Source organism: Aquarana catesbeiana, linkage group LG03, assembly GCF_042186555.1.
Source record: "Aquarana catesbeiana isolate 2022-GZ linkage group LG03, ASM4218655v1, whole genome shotgun sequence".
Taxonomy (NCBI): Eukaryota; Metazoa; Chordata; class Amphibia; order Anura; family Ranidae; genus Aquarana; species Aquarana catesbeiana.
In genome coordinates this window covers 617,815,569-617,839,034 of record NC_133326.1, presented here as the reverse complement: position 1 = coordinate 617,839,034, position 23,466 = coordinate 617,815,569, and the positions used below count along the sequence as shown (strand labels likewise).

Below are 23,466 nucleotides of genomic sequence, written 5' to 3'. Positions count from 1 at the left end.
CCGCTGACATCCGACCCGGTCCGATCCGCTGAAGAGCAGACGGATGGCCCTACGTCCAGGTCCGTCGCTGGCGGATCGGATCGGGGGAGATCTGACGAAAACGGACACGCTGTCCGTTTTCGTCCGATCCCTCCATAGGCGGCAGCGGCACCTGACAAGCCCCTCCCCGCTCAGCGAGCAGAGAGGGACCTGTCATCCGCCGGCTCAGCGGAGATCAACGGACAGATCTCCCGCTGAGCCGGCGGACCGAGGCGGGCTCCGTAGAAACGGAGTCCGCCTCATGTGAAAGGGGCCATAGACTTGCAGTGATAGTGAGGAGCAGTGAAGCACCATCACTGTGCAGTACTACTCAGCAAGGAGAGCCATACATATGTCATATTATGTACCTAATATAATTACAATTTCTACATAAGTATGATCTGAAATTATTATACTTACACATTTATCTAAATTCGCAATTAAAGAATCAGAACAATTTAATTTCTTATTATGAGCAGACTAGTTTTTATTTATTTTTAATTTTTTTTGATTATCTGATATGTAATTTATTCTCCAGGATGTCACGTGATTCGGAATATTGCAATAAGTATTGTATGCACAATGTATTTCCTGGAAATTCATTTCCACTATAACTTATTCCTGGGTGTCTTGTGTTTTTTGCTGCCAGTAACTGTCTCTTCCTGTTTTTACACTCGGCCTATGACAGCTCAGTGAGAGTTAGCTGTGTTCCCAGGCTTGCTGCACACTCAGATAGGGGGTGAGAACAGATGGGACCCTTTAATAGCCATTTCAAACAATATGGTATTTAAACTGATTGTATGCCAACTGGAAGCTTTATTGGACCTTGTATAAAGAACTAGAGGAACATTTGATGTGTTGCTTATAGCAACTGGTTAACTGCTTGCTTTCTTCTTTTGTTGCACTGGAGAAATGACAGCCGACATTTGATCACTGAGGGCAATGGATGGTATTTTTAAAAATGTTCTGTTTGTGGATATTATTGGCGGAAAGGTTAATCCTTAACTCATATTTCAATTTTTGTAAGATGATCAAGAGGGCTAAGCTATCTACATCTCTGACGGATTCTGGTGGTTTGAACTTTGGTTGAGTTTGAAACCTGCCACGGGCATTTTAAGAGGACCTCCTGTCCACTAGACGCCAACCTATAGAGTGGGTATAGAAAAGAATCACAAATCCCCCGCCCCCCCTTTAAAATCGCATTTTGTTGCTTTGCGGCCTGAAATCAAGACAGACAGTTTTTGTTTTATCCAACTTATAACATCCAAGTGAGATCTATCACCAACATGTCAGAAAAAATAAAAAACATTCAAAAACCGAATCACTGAGTATTTTGTTTAACCACCTTTTTGCTTTAACTGCTTCCGAACCAGCTTCCGCAGTTTTACTGTGGCAGGTTGGCTCCCCTGTGCGAAACCACGTAACTATACGTGGGCTAGCGGGGGTCCGGATAGCAGCGGGGGTGCCGATGCTTGTGGCCGACGGTCGCGATGTCCACCGGCCACGAGCCATCATGAGCTGGAGACACAGAACAGGGACGTGTGTGTGTAAACACACACTTCCCTGTTCTGTTCTGACAGGAGCGACAGATCGTGTGTTCCTATTAGCTAGGTACCACAAACTGTCACTTCCTGTAGTTAGTCCCTCCCCCTTCAGCTAGAATCACCTCCCAGGGAACACAGTTAACCCCTTCACCGCGCCCTAGTGTTAACCCCTTCACTGCCAGTGACAGTTTTACAGTAATCAATGCATTTTTAATCGCACTGATCGTTGTGTTAATGCCAGTGGTTCTAAAAATGTGTCAAAATTGTCCGATGTGTCCGCCATAATGTCGCAGTCACAATAAAAATCATAGATCGCCGCCATTACTAGTAAAAAAAAAAATAATAATAAAAATGCTATAAATCTATCCCCTATTTTGTAAACGCTATAACTTTTGTGCAAACCAATCAATATACACTTATTGCGATTTTTACCAAAAATATGTAGAAGAATACATATCGGCCTAAACTGAGGAAAAAAATATTTTTTTTTATATATTTTTGGGGGATATTTATTATAGCAAAAAGTAAAAAATAATGCTTTTTTTTTTTTTTTTTTTTTTACAAAATTCGCTTTTTTTTTTTTTTTTTTTTTTCAAAATTCGCTTTTTTTTTTTTTTTGTTTATAGCGCAAAAAATAAAAACCGCAGAGGTGATCAAATATCACCAAAAGAAAGCTCTATTTGTGGGAAAAAAAGACGTCAATTTTGTTTGGGTACAACGTCGCACATCCGCGCAATTGTCAGTTAAAGCGACGCAGTGCCGAATTGCAAAAAGTTCTCTGGTCAGGAGTTCAGTTAAGTTTGATGGTGACCGTTTGTGGACTGCAGTCTTCAAGTCATTCCACAGATTTTGAAAAGCAAAAATAAAAATTAAGTACAGCGCTACGTTTAGAAAGAAAGTGAAAAGCAGCCAACACACCTATAGACTCAAGGTAAAAAAAAACAAAAGAAACAAAAGTGTGGTGCTATATATCACATCCACAGCCGTGTGTATTACAATAAAGGCATATAAAAATAGTGAATACTACCAAAAAATGTATGATCATAAAATGGATAGTGTCAAATAATTAATCAGTGTTGATCACATATAAAGTAAATACACAATAATGCTTAATCATCAGATGTGCCAGTGATTAGTAGAAACCCGTGCTGGTTCCATGAGCCAAACACCAAACATAAAAAACATAAAACTTTAAAAGTCCATAAAAAATGTGTAGAAAAATAGTGAAGAAAACATCAACAGAGTTCAAAGAGGGTGATGCATGGCCAGATGGTATTCACAGAATTTTAGTCGCACCAAATCTGGCGAGTGGGCAGAAGTCGCACCAAAGTCGCACCAAATCTGGCGAGTGGGTAGAAGGGAGACCACAAGTGTGCATAGATTGTACATCAGTGCCGGGGCCAACACCAGGAGTAGAGGAGGCTTACCGGAAAAAATTGAAATGGCGTACGCCAGACAAGTCAAAAAGCATAATAACCACTGGTTCTGGGAAATGCGTCTTGTCAGATGTCATCAACAGATGGTGGAAAGGACAGGGGGGGGTCTGCACGGCTTCCTCTCCCATAGGTAATTCAGCATAAGCCAAACGTGTAGTTTCATATGCCATGCAAGGAGCAAACAAAACTCACATAGCGTAATAACGTTTTAAAACACTAGTTTATTAAAATAATAAAAAACAAACTTACATTTGGAAAACGAAACAGAGCTCAAATATCAAATAGCGGCGATGGACCCCTCACTCATATTTGAGCTGAGGGTCTGTTGGTTTTTTGTTTTTTAAGCCCCCCCCACCCCCAGGTGGGTTATGCCATAATGTACTAGTATGCACAGCATATTGGTACATTATGGCAGACTTTCCTATCATATGTTGTCTTCCAGCGCAGCGCTGAGACCGATCCAGTGGGCCCCCTGCGCTTCCACATTCGCCGCGGCACGGATTGGGGCCCTAAATGTTAGCTTAGTGAACATGACAGCTGATAGGCAGAAGGATGCATTTATGGCAGTAGAGACCAATAGGGTCTCTTCTGTCATAAATATCCTGCCTGTCAGCCATTTGATTACACATCAACTTTACTTCCACTTTAATATTAGACTTCACTGGGCTTCTAGGCATGGATAAAGCCTTTTAAATTTATTTGTATCCATCTCCTGACTTGTACCTGTCCACAACTTTTATAATGGAATTTTTTGACAGTGCCGTGCCACCCATAGTTGATTGTTTGCTTCAGTTTTACTACCAGGGACTGAAATGCTCCAGGAAAGCTTTTTTCATGCTGAGTTAATCAAAATGACCACAGCTGATCACAGCTGAAGGTCAGATGGCTTTGTGTGCAACTGAGAAGGTGACTAGCTACACCTGATTTGAATTTAAAAGTCATTTTTAGGAGGAGGTGATCCTTAGTTTTCTGCTGGATTCCCCAGAAAATATAAGATCAAGAAAGAAACAACCTATCAGACTGTGGTAGATAAGGACTACAACTCCACCTAACTTCCAGTACCTGCATATCAGTCAAGTTCTGTCTGTAAAATGTGCATGTTATGTTGTTCAATCAACTTTAGAGAAAACCGCTCTTGCCATTATTTTATCTGTCCATCGCCCTCACATATTTTTTATTCTTCAGGGTGCATCGTACGTGGTGATAATTGTAGATCCAGATGCCCCAAGCAGAAGCAACCCACAACGCAAATTCTGGAGACATCTCCTGGTCGTTGATGTACCGGTGAGTCAGAGCAAAAACTAAAATGGGTGCACATTTGCCAGGCATTGTTAATTCACTTGTTTTCCCAACATACCGTATAGCAGACACATTCTCCTTCTGTATCTCTTGATTATTTTTCTATAGAATATTAAAAACACCCTCTTTATAGTGGGCATGCATGTAAGCCATACTCTTATAGGCGTGAGAAGGGGGTGTGCCCAGGCACACCCTAATCACTATGTGCAGTGCTGATCCCCACCCCGCAGTGCTGCTGGTTTCCCTCCTCTCCTCCTGGCTGCTGCAGGATATGTTTGAGGATGGAGAGCAGGGGAAGGGGCTAGTAAATGTGTAAATTACCAGCCGCTTTCTTTTCTAAATGAACACAGTGAACACACACTCGCTCACTGTGACTGAAGCATAGTAAACTGTTTGCTATGCTTCAGATTGTGAATGAACAGGAAGCTGCTCAGCACAGAGCACTTCCCATTCATTTACTGTCCAGTGCAGCTGAGGCTGCAGAGAAAGACGTGTGTTTGAGCTTTGGGGTGTACACCCTAATGCAATAGGCTGTGCACACCTATACATACTCTAAACTCTGAACCACAGAACAGGGATTGCTCTTCAAAGAGCAAAGCACATGTGAACAAGATTTTCCAAAAATCCCCCTCTGCAAGCTTAAGTCCTGGGAAAGTACATACCACCGCTCTTCTTGTTTCAAATGGCGATGGCCTTCCCATTACAGATGCAGATGTTGGGGATCCTCTACCACAGAAACCACTGGCCCCTCATCCCCATTCATCCTGCTGCTTTTAGGACAGGCTGAGCCCAACTAGAGGAGACTGTGCATGCGCACAGTTTAAGGCCGGGTTCACACTGGTGTGACACGACAGTTGTACCACTTTGGATCTGACTTTGCCCTGCGACTTGAAGTCCGACATGCCTCAGACTTTAATGAACAGGGATCCGACTTTGATCCCCAACAATACCAGGCACTGTGTCTGGTATTAATCTTTTTAGGGGAAACTCCACACCAAATTAAAAAAAAAACAAGGCATGGGTTCCCCCTTCAATAGCATATCGGGCCCTTCGATCTGGTGTGGATTTTAAGGGGAACCACCCCCACGCCAGAAAAACTGCATGGGGGTCCCCCCAAAATCCATACAGACCCTTACCTGAGCGCACAGCCCGGCAGGTCAGGAAAGGGGGTGGGGACGAGCGGGCGCCCCCCCCCACCTCCTGAACTACACCAGGCCGCATGCCCTCAATATGGGGGGGATGGGTGCTTTGGGGCAGGGGGGCCCTGCGCCCCCCCACCCCAAAGCACCTTGTCCCCATGTTGATGAGGACACGAGCCTCTTCCCGACAACCCTGTGGTCATTGGTTGTCGGGGTCTGCGAGCGGGGGAGCTTATCAGAATCTGGAAGCCCTTTTTAACAAGATCCCAGCCCCCCACCCTATGTGAATGAGTATGAGGTACATTGTACCCCTACCCATTGACCTTAAAAAAAAAAAAAATGTCAAAAATAAAACACATTAAAGGGGTTGTAAAGATAAACATTTTTCACCTTAATGCATTCTTTGCATTAAGGTGAAAAAACTTCCGACAATACCGCCGCCCCCATCCCCCCCGTTTTACTTACCTGACCCCTCGAAAGTCAGCCGCTCGCTCCCGACATCCATTTTGCCGCTCAGCCTGGCCGCTGATTGCCTACAGTGGATGGATTGAAAGCAGCGCAGCCATTGGCTCGCGCTGCTGTCAATCACATCCAATGACGTGGCGCGCCGGGGGGCGGGGCCGAGCGATACAGTGAGCGGCTATAGCCGCCGGCTGTATCACGGGAGCGCGCCCGCAAGAACTAACCACCATGCGAGGGAGCTCGCATTAAGCTGGTTAGTTCTTGCGGGGAGGAGCTGAAACAGCCGCCAAGGGACCCCAGAAGACCAGGTTCGGGGCCACTCTGTGCAAAAGGAGCTGCACAGTGAAGGTAAGTATAACATGTTTGTTCTTTTTTTTTTTTTTTTTTTTTAAATTACCTTTTACAACCCCTTTAAGTAATTTATTAAGGCAGCTCCGTCGTCTCTTCCAATCTCATCTCCCCTCTCTGGCTCTTCTGCCTCTTCCGCTGACGTCTTCTCCCCTCTCCGGATAAGCTAACCTGCCTGCAGACCACGACAACCAACGGCCAGGGTTGTTGGGAAGAGGCCCTTGTCCTCATCAACATGGGGACAAGGTGCTTTGGGGTGGGGGGGCACAGGGTCCCCCTGCCCCAGATCACTCACCCCCCCCCCATGTTGAGGACACGTGGCCTGGTACGGTTCAGGGGGGGGTGCGCATGCTTGTCGCCACCCTCTTTCCTGACCTGCCAGGCTGTGTGCTCGGATATGGGTCTGGTATAGATTTTGGGGGGTCCCCATGCCTTTTTCTTCCGCGTGGGTTTTCCCCTTAAAATCCATACCAGACCAAAGATCCTGGTATGCTCTTGGAGAGGGAACCCATGCCGTTTTTTATTTATTTTTTTTTTATTTGGCGTGCGTGGAGTTCCCCTTCAAGATCATCAGAGCACAAGTCACATGCCAAAGTAAGATCAGTCAAGACAGCGATCCGACTTTGATCCGACTTCAGTGATATTCAGTGGGCTGAAGTAGGATCAAAGTAGTGCACGGAGCATTTTCAAAGTTGGACCAGTTAAGACGGCTCCCATAGGGAAACATTAATTTTCACACGTTATGCGACATGAGCTCCCAATGTCTGAGCGTTTGTCGTAAAAGTGTAAGCCCGGCCTAAGCGGATCTTCGCCCTAATCTTAGCACCACAAACCAAAAACACTATTTAACCACTTCAGCCCCGGAAGGATTTACCCACTTCCTGACCAGGTCATTTTTTGCGATACGGCACTGCGTCGCTTTAACTGACAATTGTGCGGTCATGCGAGGCTGTACTCAAATAAAATGTAAGTCCTTTTTTTCCCACAAACAGAGCTTTCTTTTGGTGGTATTTGATCACCCCTGCGTTTTTTTTTTTTTTTTTTTTTGCTATAAACAAAAAAAAGGCCGACAATTAAAAAAAAAAAAAAAATATATATATATATATATATATATATATATATATATATATATATATATATATATATATATATATATATATATATATATATATATATATATATATTTTTTTTTTTTACTTTCTGTTATATAACATACCCAATAAAAATATTTTAAGGGCCAGTTCACACCAGATGCAGTTCCGTTCAGTTCCGTGCGCTTTTTTTCTGCACTAAAAGTGCATGCACAGTGTTTTCCATGTATTTCAATGGCTCTAGTTCACACCATGCAGTCAGTTTCTTGTACAGAAACTGACTGGAAACTGACTGCATGGTGTGAACTAGAGCCATTGGAATACATATTAAACACTGTGCATGCATTTTATGCAGAAAAAAAGCGCACGGAACTGTATCATAATCAAATTTCTTTATAAATTCAGACCAATATGTATTCTGCTACATATTTTAGGTAAAAAAAAAACAAAACAAGCGCATATTGATTGGTTTGCGCAAAAGTTATGGCGTCTACAAAATAGGGGAAAGATTTATGGCATTTTTATTATTTTTATTTTTTTACTCGTAATGGCAGCGATTAGTGATTTTTAGAGGGACTGTGACATTGTGGCAGACAGATCGAACACCTAGCTGACATTTTTGCCACTTTTTTTGATAACCAGTGACATTATTACAGTGATCAGTGCTAAAAATATCCACTGGCATTGTACTAATGACACTGGCAGGAAAGGGGTTGACATCAGGGGCGAACAAGGGGTTAACTGTTCCCTCATTGTGTTTCTAACTGTGTGGAGGGATGGGCTGCTTGGGACAACACACAGATCTGTCTTCCTGCATAGAAGAAATACAGCTCTGTGTGATCTTCTGTCAGAACGGAGATCTGCCTTGTTTATTATGGCAAATCCCCGTTCTGTCACTGCGGGGAATGATCGCCGGCAGACATAGTCCGCCGGACCCGCTGATTGGCTCCCCTGCTGGCCAATGGGCACGCGTGCACCCACAAATCGCTGTGTACGAGCCCGACATACACCTACGGTGATTTGTGCAGCCGAGCCAACCTGTCGCAGTGTAACTGTGGCGGCTGGTCAGCAAGCGTCTAATTTAATTTTTACTATTCAAACAAACTCCCACATCCATCCATGTCTCAATGCTTTATTTTGTTGAAAAATTCATTTGAAAAACAACCCCATAGCATTTCTGGCCGTGGCCATCTTGAGTAAGGGCAAATGATTCATGTAGCATTTACTTCCTTGCGAGGATTTTTTTCTCTAAGGAATTTGTTAACAGCAAGAAAAGCAATAAAGTAGATGCTCCACAGCCAGCAACAATAGATTCTCCCGGTAACAATGGACCCCAACAATAGACCCTGGCAACAATAACAGATTTTCCAACAGCCAGCCCAGCATCCATAAACTCTCCAGCAACCAGCAACAATAGACCACTCTCTCAACAGTAGATCCCTTCCAGCAACAATTGACCCCCCCAGCAAACATAAGCCCAACCAACAATAATAGATCCACCAGCAACAATAGACTGTCGCACAAAGATTGATGCCCTCCAGAACAATAGATCCTCCAGCAACCAGCAACAATATACCCCTTCCTCAACAGTGGATCTCTTCCAGCAACAACTGACCACCCAGCAACATAAGCCCAAACAACGATAATAGATCTTCCACCACCAACAATAGATCTCCCCAACAACAATAGACAGTTGCACAAAAAATGATGCAGTCAGCAAACAATAGCCCCCCCCCCCCCCCCCCCTCAACAGTGGATCTATTTCAGCAACAAAAGCCCCCCTCCCTACAGCAGTAATAGACCACCATGCAAAAATAGATCTCCTCCAGGAACAATAGATCCCCGAGCAGCTAGCATTAATGGACCCTTCAGCACACCCTAGCATCCTTGCCATTCTATACATTCAGTGCTGGAGGTGCCTGTGTTTCATCAGATTAGGCGACCCATTAGAATTTGTAACGGCAGTGAGGTTACCTCACTGCCATCTTGCTACACCCTGCACTCGTCCATAGTAAGGATACAGTGAGAAGACAGCAAGCGGACATCTTGTTACACCCACCGGAGTTTTGCATTTCACACTTATTTGTAACAGTAAACGGAGCTTATAAGGTGAAATACAGTATTTAGAAATCCGACGGACTGTTTAGATGTTGAATTTTAAAAGCAGCGGCAAGCCAGCTGATCTCACATGTTTGCTAATCTGACAGAACACCATTGCTTTTATAATTCAACATATAAACAGTCCGGATTTCTAAATACTGTATTTCACCTTATAAGCTCAGTTTACTGTTAAAAATAAGTGTGAAATGCAAAAATCCCGTGGGTGTAACAAGATGTCCGCTTGCCCCCTTCTCACTGTATCTTTACTGTGGAGGAGTGCGGGTGTAGCAAGATGGCGGCGGCAAAATTTCACTTCCGTCACAAAATTCTGACGGGATGCCAAATCGGACGAAACACCGGAAATGTAGTCCCCCCCCCCCCCCCCGCGTTCCCACTGAAAAAAATCCATCTGCTCTTAGCTCAAGCATGCATGCAGGATAGTGTGCTCAGCAGAGAAAACCCCTCCTATTCTTCTCCTCTCTTAAAGATCCTGGATTACTTAAAAGTATCCCAGTTGTTGACCCTCCTGAAGACTCCTGGGATGTATAACCCCTTCCCGCCGACCGAACGCACATATGCGTACTCGGCTTTCCGGGGTTATACCGGGATGATGCCCGCAGCTGCAGGCATCATCCCGGTACCGTTGTTTACAGCGGGCGATCGGCTACCCGTGTATAACAACCGATGCGGCTAAAAGCCGCTCGGCTGTTATACCGGAGGAGCGGGAGGGGACATCCCCCGCCTCCCGCCGCTGTTACCGGGCCTCCTGTGCGATCGGGCGGCCCGGTGTCTGTTCGGCTGCCTTCGGCGGCTGGGGGCGGGCTGGAACGAAGCTGTGAGCGGCTTCATTCCAGCCTTCTTGTTATAAATGCGGAAGCGACGTCATGACGTCACTTCCCGTTTACTCGGCTGCCAATGGCGCCGAATTTAAAAAAGTACACAGTATTCAGAATCGCCGTTTTCGGCGATCTGAATGCTTTGAAGTGTAAAGGAGGGATGGGGGGTCTTTTAGACCCCCCATCCCTCCATAAAGAGTACCTGTCACCACATATTACTGTCACAAGGGATGTTTACATTGCTTGTGACAGCAATAAAAGTAAAAAAAAAAAAAAAAAATTTTAAAACACAATTTATAAAGTACAAAAATAAATAAATTAAATAAAAAAAAAAAAAAATTTTTAAAGTGCCCCTGTCCCCGCGAGCTCGCGCAGCGAAGAAAACGCATACGGAAGTCGCGCCCGCATATATAAACGGTGTTCAAACCACACATGTGAGGTATTGTCGCGATCGTCAGAGCGAGAGCAATAATTCTAGCCCTAAACCTCCTCTGTAGCTCAAACCTGGTAACCGTAAAAAAATTTTAAATCGTCGCCTATGGAAATTCAAAGGTACCGTAGTTCGTCGCCATTCCACGAGTGCGTGCAATTATAAAGGGTGACATGTTTGGTATCTATTTACTCGGCGTAACATCATCTTTCACATTATACAAAAAAATTGGGGTAACTTTACTGTTTGGATTTTTTAAAATTCATGAAAGTGTCACTTCCAAAAATTTGCGTTTAAAACACCGCTGCACAAATACCGTGTGATAAAAAATATTGCAACAATCGCCATTTTATTCTCTAGATTCTCTGATAAAAAAAAATATATAATGTTTGGGGGTTCTAAGTCATTTTCTAGCAAAAAATACGGATTTTAACTTGTAAGCACCAAATTTCAAAAATAGGCTTAGTCATGAAAGGGTTAACATCATTTGCCTAGGCAAGAAACAAGGAAGTAACTGAAGAAATGTAAAAACAAGTAAATATGATATACTTTCCTATCTATGTACTAATATTAGCAACTTTAGGATTAAAAATAATCAATGTTGATTGGGAGAGTGAAGTTCTGCATTAAGAAGCCCCGAAAGGGTCCCTAGGGGGTGTATTATTGTAATGTGCAAATAGGAGGATGGAGGGGGATAGAAGGGCCAGTGAGGCCCTCAATGGCTGCATCTGTAGTAGGAGGACGTGCACCAACACGAGGAGCGCTGCCGTGTACAATCCCGAGGATATAGAATTACATCGGGAATTTTTGCTGAAGGTGAACTTGCATGTTAAAGCGTAGCTTGTAAGACCCAGCACTTTCCTATATGTGCCCCTGGATTATCACGCCAGCCTCTAAATATAGCTTCTATTATCGCAGCATGCATGTCTACAGTAGCAGCTGAAACACAATTATTTCAGACACAAAGAACTCTGAAATATTAAAGACAATAACCATATAATTTGTTTTGTAGCAGATACAGTATGCAGAAGATTTAAAAGGGGGATGGGGAGCAGAGAAAATGAGATTTCTTTACCTATTTTCCATACGTTTCTTTACTACCGACTGCTAATTATAATGGCTTCCCATTCATCTGACCCGCTAACTACCCGTTGTTTTCTTCCAGTATAATCAGCGGTACAGCCGCTCCTCCCAGCTCAGGTTAATGAGCTATTATACAGCTAGACTCGAAGGCGACAAGGAGGAATAGAAATTCAGGCTTGTTTAATTCTAGATCTATGGGGTGTTCTCCGATAAAAAGAAGAGATCGGGGACAGGTACAAACCATTCATCCCATCACATCACATATAAAGACATTGGCAGAGCTTCCATATATCGGACTTAAAGAGCTCCAATTCCAATCCAAAGCTATCGGTGCAATTTGAGATCATGGCTTCCATTCTGAACCGCAGAGGCTTTGGCTTTTAGGCGTTGCCATACATGTTCAATTTTCTTGTACGATATTCCTTTTTAGATTTCCCAAAAAACATAAATATGAAGACAAAACTAAACCGCTTTCAATTGTATCCAATTAGGTAGGCCCTTGCACTACATAGTTTAACCACTTCCCGACCGCCCGCCGTCCTTATATGTCGGTACTTTGACGTTGAATACCGAGAAGCTGCCATAACCCCGGTATTTTCTGAAACAGCGGGTGGTCCGCTTTAAGATAAAAGTGGTCTCCGCAGCAGATTTGTCGCGAGATCACTTTTTTATTGGCGGCGGGAGTGGTGCCTCCCGCCACGTGTCGGACGTCTCCGCCGCTTACCGGTGCCGTCGGTAGCGGCGGCGACTATCCGATCTTTTTCCCTCAGAGGCACTAAGTCGAGTGAGGGAATGATGGCTCCCACTCGACTGAATGTTGTTGGATGACGGAATCAATGTCAAATGTCACTTCCACCCAACGGCCTTAAAGGGACATTTTTTTTTATTGTTACATAGTAGGTGAGGTTGAAAAAAGACACAAGTCCATCAAGTCCTACCCATGCGTGTGATTATGTGTCAGTATTACATTGTATATCCCTGGAATACTTTTTTTTTTTTATTATTATTGCATTTAAGTGTAAATGTGAGATCTGAGGTCTTTTTGACCCCGGATCTCACATTAACCACTTCCCGCCCATAGGCCGTCATATGACATCATGGACTTTATGTTATGACATCACATCCGGTCCGGCGGAAGTAAACTAGGACGCGGCTGGAAAGGCCAAGAGTTTTTTTTTTTTTTTTTGTTTTTTTTTTTGTTTTTTATCTCAGCCTTTCCAGCCTGAAGGAGAGATGTGAGGTCTTATTTATACCGCATCTCTCCATAAAGAGGACCTGTCAAGCACTATTCCTAGATTTTTATGTACTGAAGTTTGGCGCCATTCCACGAGTATTCGCGATTTTTTTTTTTTTTTTTTTAATCAATAATTTTTATTAATTTTACATAGTATACATTGTACAATTGAACATTGTACGTCGTGCATGACGTAAAAGTGGACAATGCATTGAAAACAGCTCCACATTGGGTAGAGTAAAACTTTGTCCATACACAATGAATTAATGCATTGAGTACATAATAACCAGTATCTCTAGTAACGGTATACTGTAGTCGTTGCTGATCCACTTCACTAGTGTGACACCCCAAGTGGGATCACTAGAGTCACAGGAGTGAAGTGGACCATCTGTGTTAGTGCATTCCAAAGAAAGAAGAAAGAAAATGTTCTGGAAGGTTGTTAGTTGAAAATATACATGTAAACATACTCTATTCATAGTATTGCTCGGTCAAGAGGAAGGGGTTTTAATGCAGTAACTTAGACGTGAATTGCGCAGCCTCTAGTCCAGGTGGTCCATGGTTGCCAGCTGGATTGTATTTTTTTATAATGGTTTGTGTCAGAAGCAGATGTGTGCTCATAACTGTAGTGTAATGATACCAAATCTACGACTTGGGTTAGGGTTAAGGATGTGTCTGACTTCCAGTGTCTAGCTATGTTAAGTTTAGCTGCCATCAGGATGTGGGTGGTCACTATTCTAAAGGGGTGAGGAAGGTCCTCAATAGTAAGATTCAGGATCGCAAGTGCTGGGGAGGGGGGAGTTTTGATGTGTGTAATGTTTGAGATTAGCTGGAAAATACTATCCCAGTACGTTTTAAGAAGGTGGCATGACCAGAAGATATGGAGAAGATCTCCTGGGGATGAGTTGCATCTCCAGCAGATATTGGGGACTTGAGGATTAATAGACGTGATTCTGGCTGGGGTCATGTACCAACGCAGAGAGATTTTTTGCGCTAGTTCCCAAAGGGCCGCGCATTTCGTGGCCTTGTACGTGGATTTGAATGCTTGATGCCATTGATTGTCTGTGAATTCGTGATTCAGATCTATTTCCCATTTCTTGTGAGGCTTTAGTTTGGTGAAGGTATGTTTTTGGTGTAGGGAGTTGTAGAAGTATGAGATTCCTCTGAGATTTGTGTTAGGGTTGGTGAGATAATCCCAAGTCTTGGGGTGGATGTTGTACAGAGGAAGGGGGACCGTTTTGAGGCAATGTTGTATACGGAGGTAGGTGAAATATTCAGATGTGGGTATTGTATATTCAGATTGCAATTGGGAGAATGGTTTGAGGGAGTTGTCTTGCAGTAGATGTTGTAGGGGCCCTACGCCCATGTGTGTCCATGAGGTTACTGGTAGTTCAGGTGCTATATGTTTCAAGGAGGCCAGAGGGATGTGTGTTTGTGGTTCATGGGGGGTCTGGTTCATTGAGATGGATAGTTTTTTCCAGGCTTGCGCTGATGCTTTAATAGTTGGAGATAGGGACTTTGGGATCAATGAGCCCAGTGGGGTGCTCAGTAGCCAGGTTTTCAGGTCTGTTCTTGTAATTGAGGAGCATTCAATTTGCCCCCATAGGGTAGTTGGAGTTGGATGGAACCAGCAGGGTAGTTGGGCCAGAATGGCTGCTATATGGTAGTCTTCAAAATCTATAGAGCTCGTGCCCCCCACTTGCTTATGTTTAGTCAGTTGTTGATGTGCACACCTGGGACGTTTACCGTTCCACAGGAGTTTGTTGTACATTGTGCGTAGGGATCTAAAAAATGTAGCAGGTAGTGGAATTGGTAGGGTTCTGAAATAATAAAGTATTTGGGGTAGGCAGACCATTTTAAAGGCCGCAAGCCTTCCTGTCCAAGACAGCTCTTGTTTTGCTATTTGTTGTGTCGTTTGCTGTATAGTCTGAAGTAATGAGGGAAAATTACTTGAATAGAGGTTTTTAGTGTTCCTTGGGAGTTTGATGCCCAGGTAGGCAATATCAGTGTCTGCCCATACAAAAGGATATTGTAGTTGTAGAAGATTTTTTATGGTGGCGTTTATATTTATGTCTAGGATGCAGGATTTGGATGTGTTCACCTTGTAGTAGGAGATCGAACTAAACCATTGGAGCATATGGTGTACCTCAGCCAGGGAAACAGTCGGGTCGGATAGGATAAGGATGATGTCATCCGCAAATAAGCTGATCTTATGGTGCGTAGTTCCAATGTGTAAGCCCGAGATGTTGGGATGAGAACGGATACTTTCTGCCAGGGGCTCCATGAGCATATTAAATATGAGGGGAGATAGAGGGCAGCCTTGACGGGTGCCATTGGTTATGGGGAATGGGCAGGAGAGCATGCCCTCTGTGTAAACCTGAGCTTCAGGGTTGGAGTATAGTGCCATGATGGCTCTAAGAATCAGACCCTGGAATCCAAACTTTTGGAGTACCTTTTCTAGATAGGTCCAGTGCACCCTATCGAACGCCTTCTCTGCATCCAAGGATAGGAGCAGAGAAGGCGTTCCGGTGGATTCAGCATGGTGGATCAGGTTTATCATCCGTCTGGTGGCGTCAGATGATTGTCTACCTTTTGTGAACCCCGTCTGGTCATGGTGTATAAGGGTGGGCATAATTTTGATCAATCTTGTTGCTATGGTTTTTGCGTAAATTTTAAGGTCGAGATTAAGTAGAGAGATTGGGCGGAAATTTTGAGGTATATTCGACTGTTTCCCTGGCTTTGGCAATGTTATTACCAACGCGTTCAAGTATTCTTTAGAGAAAGCAGAAGAGGAGGCAACGTGGTTATATAATTCCGTTAAGTACGGGGTCAAGTGGGGTGAGAATTGCTTATAGTATTCCCCAGTTAAGCCGTCAGGGCCTGGGGCTTTGCCGCTAGGTAGTGAGGTAATAGTCTTCTTTATTTCTATTTCTGTGAAGGGGGCATTTAAGGTATTCAGTTGGTCTATCGTCAGTGTGGGTAGCTTGACTTTCCTGAGAAAGTGGTCAATGTCGTCTGGGGTGGGCTGGGGTGTGAGCGGGTCTTGTTTTAGATTATATAAGTCTTCATAGTAGGCGCTGAAGGCATTAGCTATGTCTTGGGGGTTGCTCAGCGGGGCTTTGGTATGAGGGTGGATAAGTTGAGATATTTTGGCTTTGGTTCGTCTGCCTTTTAGTCTTTGTGCTAGTTTCTTTCCTGCTTTGTTAGAGGTAGAATACGATGTAGCCTTAAATTTTTTCTGGAGGAATTCGTAAGAGTGAAGGAGTAGTGTTCTAAGTTCCTGTCTAAGGGTCAATAGGTGATTTGTCAGGTGGTCTCGGGTGTCAGATTTGTGTCTCGATTCTAGGGTTGCTATTTGGGTTGTCAGGTCGTTTATACGTTGCGTCCTCTTTTTCTTATGGTGGGAACTTAATTTAATTAACATGCCTCTCATGTATGCTTTGTGTGCACTCCACACCACGGCAGGGTCGGGCACCGAGCCTTTGTTTAGTGAAAAGAAATCAGTTATTTGTTCTGCAATAGATGGCGCATATTGATTGTGTTGAATGATGTGGTTGTTTACTCGCCATAGAAATGTAGTTTTTTGTAAGTTAGAGTCTTGGATCGTGATAGAGATTGGGGCATGGTCCGACCATGTCGTGGTGTGGATTGTGGAGGCAGATACATTTTGTAGAATAAACTTATCGGTTAAGAACAGGTCTATTCTTGAATAGGAGCGATGCCTGGAAGAAAAAAAAGTATAGTCCCGTTCGGAGCCGTGGTGACAGCGCCAAACGTCGTAGAGGTCTTGAGAGGAGATGAATCTTTTCAGAGGTGAGACTCTTCTGGTTGCCGATGATGTTGAGTCGATGGATATTTCAGGGACGAGATTAAAGTCTCCACATAATATCAGGTGACCTTTTTGGATGTGCTTGGCTTTACGCAGGACCTTGTGGAGGAATTTAGTTTGGCCAGAGTTCGGGGCATAAAGGTTAATTATGGTATAGGTCACTTTGTTGACTTTGCAAGCAATTATGATATAACGGCCTTCGGGGTCTTTTTCGATATCTAAAAGTAGGAAGTCCAGTGAGTCTCTGATTGCAATCATGACCCCTCTGGTTTTAGTTGAATGGGTGGCGTGGAACATCTGGGGAAAGCGGTTGTTCTTGCATAGGGGTGTATCATTGGTGAGCAGATGTGTTTCCTGGGCACAAAGGATGTCGCTGTGAAGATCTGTAGCGGATCTCCACAGTGAGTGTCTCTTGGCAGGATGATTGAGGCCGTTGGTATTTAATGACAGTATAGTGAATGACATTTTGTGTCCGTGGGGGTGTTGGGTGTTGAGTGCAACACTTACGGTTCGTTGCTGGAGGATGAGTCCGATGGCAGGTGGGGTCGGTTGCTTTGATCCTGAGGCGGAAGTCCGAGTGCAGATGTGTTGAGGCACTGGTATAGGGATGTTGATGCTTCTGTTTGCAGGTGAGTCTAGGAGCTAGAGCGCAGTGGTGTTCCAGTGGCAATCCAAGGGTCTGAAATAGAGGTGGACCAGAGTGCTGCGGATAGAGCAATACGTCAGTAACCAGTAGAGAAATGCATTGACAGAGTACTGGTATAAAGAGTGGAAACTAGTGGAAAAGGAACTTGGGTTTTTGGTTCGCAGTTGTTGGATATGATATTGCTGTATTATTCAGCTAGCGCGAATATTAGAGGGGGTGTTTGACACCGTTAAATCCTCTACGTGGGGGTAAACAGAGTCAGTATCACCGGAGGGAAGGAGTTAAGGTGTCGGACTGTCAGAGCTCAGGGGATCTGTGGGATGAGTTGTCGGCCATTGTTGTGTAGATGCGAACATCCTCAGGTGAGAAGATGGTTTTGTTGTCTACGAGGAGGTAAGGCACCGTTGGTTAGTGCGGTAGGGACAGCCATATCAGGGATTATGCTCCAGGAGTGGAGGAGCTTTAGGCCTTTATCTAGGTCTCCTATTGCATGCGTCTGACCATTGCGGATAACAAGGATGGTAGCTGGGTGGCGCCATTTGTATGGTACTTTGTGGTTCTGCAGACCTTTGGTTATCGGGTTCAGTTGCCGACGCAGTTGGAGGGTGTACTTGGACAGGTCAGGGAAAAGTTGTATCCCAGTATAGGGGCTGGGTAGTGGAGATTTTGCTCTAAGGCCCATAAGGAGCTTTTCTTTGGTTTGGTAGAAGTGGACCCTCATTAGTACATCTCTAGGGACCGAGGCTGCCAGGTGGGACGGTTTGGCAATTCTGTGTATTCTGTCAATAATGGCGTCTCTGGGGGAAGCTTCAGGTATCACTAGATGTATTAATTCTTTCGCGTAGCGTGGTAGGTCCACCGGGAGTATGGACTCCGGGACTCCCCTCAGTTTAATGTTGTTCCTGCGTGACCTGTCTTCTAAATCCGCCATTTTGGCGCGCATCCATGCCTGTTCCTCCTTGATATTGTCATAAGAATCAATCACTTCATTTACTGTGGAAGTACAGGCCTGTATACCCCTCTCAGCATTAGTCATTCTGTCATCTAGCTTGTGAATGTCAGCGGTGACTCTGTGGAACATGGATGAAAGATCATTCATGAGGGAGGATTGAAGGGACAGAAGCATGTCCTTCAGAGTCGTGTCCATGACTGGCTGCCCTGATGTGGGGAAGGAGGCCATGGAGGAATGCAGGGCCTGGTCTATGGAGAAGGGGATGGGAGCCTGGGCCTCAATTAGCTGGCGCTGTGTGTGCAGCGTCAGTGTATCTAGCCTCATCCGAGCTTTTGCTGGGCTGCTGGGGAGAGGGTCACTCTCTGGGGCTTGGTACTTGTCAGGAATCGTACCTGTGGAGTGCTGTGCGTCCTGGAGATCATCCGGGAGGTCCGTATATGATTCGGACGGCGCGGCCTGGTCGGCGCCATCTTGGGAGTCCCAGCCCGCCGGCTTGTAGGCGAATTCTGTTAGTTTTTGGGGCTTGTGCTCCGTAAATCTTTTCCTGGATGGCTGCATCTTTGTCTCCTGGGTGCCTGGAGCGAGGATGGGTGCGGATAGAGTCGTGGTGTGGGCCGATTACGCTGGATTGTGTCCCCTGGCTGCTGAGCTATGCAGTTAAGCGTCCATCTTCAGCTCCGGTTGGCCACGCCCCCCGAGTATTCGCGATTTTAAAGCGTGACATGTTTGGTATCTATTTACTCGGCGTAACATCATCTTTTTACATTATACAAAAAAAATTGGGCTAACTTTACTGTTTTTTTTTTTAATTCATTAAACTTTTTTTTTTGAAAAATCACTGCGCAAGTACCATGTGACATAAAAAGTTGCAACAAACACTATTTTATTCCCTAGAGCAGTGATGGCGAACCTTGGCACCCCAGATGTTTTGGAACTACATTTCCCATGATGCTCAACTACACTGCAGAGTGCATGAGCATCATGGGAAATGTAGTTCCAAAACATCTGGGGTGCCAAGGTTCACCATCACTGCCCTAGAGTCTCTGCTAAAAAAAACATTTATAATGTTTGGGGGTTCTGAGTAATTTTCTAGAAAAAAAATGTATGATTTTTACATGTAGGAGCGAAGTGCCAGAATTGGTCCGGATGGGAAGTGGTTAAAGATGACCTGTTTATAAGGGATGTTTACATTCCTTGTAATAGCAATAAAAGTGATCCAAAAATAATTTTTTTAAAGGGACAATGTAAAAATAAAAAGTTTTTTTAAATAAATAAAAAAAAAACATTTAAAGCACCCCGCCATGCTCGTGCGCATACATAAATCGTGCCCGCATATATAAACGGTGTTCAAACCACACATGTGAGGTATCGCCACGATCGTTGGAGTGAGAGCAATAATTCTAGCAAAATGCCTCCTCTGTATACATGCTGCGATCATGATGCTCTGCTTCGCAGCCAGGGCAGGAATCCCTCTTGCTTTCGAGTGAATGGGGCTGCTTTGCAAACAAACACCCCATAACAACATGCAATCCACACGATTGCAGCACGCTAGTGTGGGCTTCAAGAGGTTAAAGTGATACTAAAGATGAAAATAACAAACGTGTCATACTTACCTGCTCTGTGTAGTGGTTTTACACAGAGCAGCCCAGATCTTCCTCTTCTCGGGTCCCTCGTTGGCACTCCTGGCTCCTCCCTCCTGTTCAGTGCCGCCACAGCAAGCAGCTTACTATGGGGGCACCCGAGCCAAGCCACAGCTCTGTGTTTCCATTTAGACACGGAGCCGCTGTTCAGCCCCATCCCCTCTCTCTCTTCATTGGCTAACTGACTTTGATTGACAGTAGTGGGATCCGCTGCTGTGTCTCAGCCAATCAGGAGAGAGAGTTCCAGACGGCCGAGACACTCATGGACATTGCTGGATCGAGAGGAGGCTCAGGTAAGTATTAGGGGGCTGCTGCACACACAAGATTTTTGTATCTTAGACCCCTTTCACAATGGGGCGCTTTTTGGGCGTTTTAGCGCTAAAAATAGCACCTGTAAAGCACCAAAAAAAAAAGCCTCTCAAGCCACCCCAGTGTGAAAGCCACAGTGGAGCGGTGCACTTGCAGGATGGGAAAAATAGTCCTGCAAGCAGTATCTTTGGGGCGATGCGGGAGCGGTGTATACACCACTCCCAAAACGCCCTGCCCATTGAAATGAATTTGGAGCATTGCCAAAGCGCCTGCAATGCGTTTCGGCAGCACGGGCGCTATTAACCCTTTCTTCGGCTGCTAGCGGGGGTTAAAAGCGTCCCGCAGTAGTAAAGCGCCGCTAAAACTAGCGGCGCTTTACCGCTAACACCCGCACCGCCCCAGTGTGAAAGGGGTCTAAATGTATAGAATGCATTAAGATTAAAAAAAAGACCTCCTGCTTTTACAACCACTTTAAAGCAGACAGTAAGGAGGCAATAGAATGCCTCCTTACCGCTTGTCAAATGCTCTTTGAAGAGTGATCTGAACACAGATCACTCTTCAGAGTGCAAAGTTAGTTTGCACAAGCCCTTAGCCACAGCTTTTATTATTCATTGTGACATCATCAACCGGCTTCTAAAATTCTTACCGGGGCTACTGCTGGGAGGTCAGTTTCTATTGACGTAGGCACGCCCCCATTGCTTCAACTCCCAAAAGCCCTTTCCCTATATAAAATGGAGTGTAAACTCAGAGCTTATTTGTCCTGAATAATTACATTGGTTCTGTGTGTCCCAGATTACATTTACCGAAAAAGCTACTCTGTTCTGAGTGCTTATTGGTGCATGAAGCTGCGCCATTTGTATCTTCAACACCAAGTATCCAGATACATACAAAAAAAAAAAACATAACAAGGTTTATCTATTTATTGTCATTTCATGCTTTGTAAAATTGATTACAGCTCTTTTGTATCTAAATTAGTTGCTGGATTTTCTTAGTAAAATGAATAAAACAATTAAAATAAAAAATAAAATAAAAATGTAAACTTTTGAAATTGCATTAACATTTTAAAGATTCTATTCGATTTTTAGGTATGTAAATGGCAGATCTTCCTGGCCAAAAAAAAGACATAAGCATGGTCTGTGTAGTAAATGTGTAAAAAATTTTCTAGCTCCCACTGTGCAAAATAATATATAGGGGAGGTGTAATTTTATGCACATAGTTGTGCGTAATCACATGTGTGCAAATAAAATACTAAATAGTAACACAGATTCTTGTATTTTTATTTGTTATTTTTTTTACAGATTTAAAAGCAGTGCTAGTTTACTGATTTTTACACAACTATGGGGGTTATTTAATAAAGGCAAATCCACTTTGCATTACAAGTGCACTGCAAGTGCAATTGGTAGTGCAGTCGCTGTAGATCTGCAAGGAAAATAAAAAACAGCATTTAACTTGCACATGATTGGATGATAAAATCAGCAGAGCTTCCCCTCATTTCAGATCTTCCCCTCAGATCTAAAGCGACTGCACTTGAAAGTGCACTTGTAGTGCAAAGTGGATTTGCATTTAGTAAATCAACCTCTATGTGTACATTCACATCAGTCAAAAAACATGTCATTTTTGGTGCCCATGTGCAAGAGCCCTCAGTAATTTTATATTTTTTCAGCTTGAGAAAGAGAGTTTTGTTTTCCGCTGGGGACCTTGGGACCTTGACTGCACATTATTCTTCCTTTTTTTTTTTTTTTTTGTGAACATGGCTGGTCTGCTTTTTCCAGGAGGAACTCTTGCCTGGCACAGTGTGAGCTTAGCCGTTTTAGCTTAACCACTTCAGCCCCGGAAGGATTTGCCCCCTTAATGACCAGAGCATTTTTTACAATTTGGCACTGCGCTGCTTTAACTGGTCATGCAATGCTGTACCCAAACAAAATTTGCACCTTTTTTTCCCCCATAAATAGAGCTTTCTTTTGGTGGTATTTGATGAGGTTTTTATTTTTTGCGATTATAAACAAAAAAGACCGAAATTTAAAAAAGAAAATGATATTCTACTTTTTGTTATAAAAAAATACAATAAATTCACATAGCTTGGAGTGTCTACTTTCCAAAATGGGGTCATTTGGGGGGGTTTTGTGCCATCTTGGCATTTTATGACTTCCAAAACTGTGATAGGTAGTGAGGAGTGAAATCAAAAATTTACGCCCTTAGAAATCCTGAAGGCGGTGATTGGTTTTAAGGAGAAGCAACAGAATGTATTCTGGGGTGTAATTTAACATATACCCATGCCATGTGTGAGCAATATATCATTTAGTGACAACTTTGTGTAAAATAAATAAAATTCCATGCACTTAACATGCCTCTCGGCAAATAGCTTGGGGTGTCTACTTTCCAAAAAGGGGTCATTTTGGCCCAACATCACCCACTCTTCTAACCACTTGAACCACCAAGTCCTTTCTGATACTTTTTGCTTACATGAAAAAATACTTTGAACCCCCAAACATTATATATATATATATATATATATTTTTTTTTTTTTTAAAGCAGAGGCCCTACAGATTAAAATGGTGGGTGTTGCAAATTTTTTTTTCACAAAGTATTTGCGCAGCGATTTTTCAAACGCAGTTTTTTAGGGGGAAAAAAAACTTTTATGAATTTTATTGCACAAAAACACACTATATCGCCCAAATGTTTGGTAAAATATAAAAGATGATCTTATGCCGAGTACATAGATACCAAACACGACATGCTTTAAAATTACGCACACCCACGCAGTGGTGACAAACTATATACATTTTTAAAAGCCTTTACAGGTTACCACTTTAGATTTACAGAAGTCTACTGCTGGAATCACTGCCCTCGATTTGACATTCGCGTTGATACCTTCCATGCATTGGACAATTGCTGTTTATATACGACACAAGACTGACGTTTGCATTCACCTTAGTGCGCGTGCAGGGGGGACAGGGGTGCTTTTATTTTATTTTTTTACTTCTTCATTTTGCTTTTTATTTAATTTTTACACTGTCCCTTTCATTTATTTATTTATTTTTAGTATTGTTATCACAGGGAATTTTAATATCCC

The 23,466-nt window shown here is 43.7% G+C and overlaps 1 protein-coding gene across 1 annotated transcript in view; it reads left to right on the top strand.

The window, feature by feature from the left end:
- The window catches only part of PEBP4 (phosphatidylethanolamine binding protein 4), a 138,453-nt gene that overhangs the window by 51,671 nt on the left and 63,316 nt on the right, over positions 1–23,466 (top strand). The window contains exon 4 of the mRNA XM_073622296.1: positions 4,184–4,282. Coding sequence (XP_073478397.1) covers positions 4,184–4,282 — 99 coding nt within the window. The remainder of the gene's footprint in view (positions 1–4,183; positions 4,283–23,466) is intronic.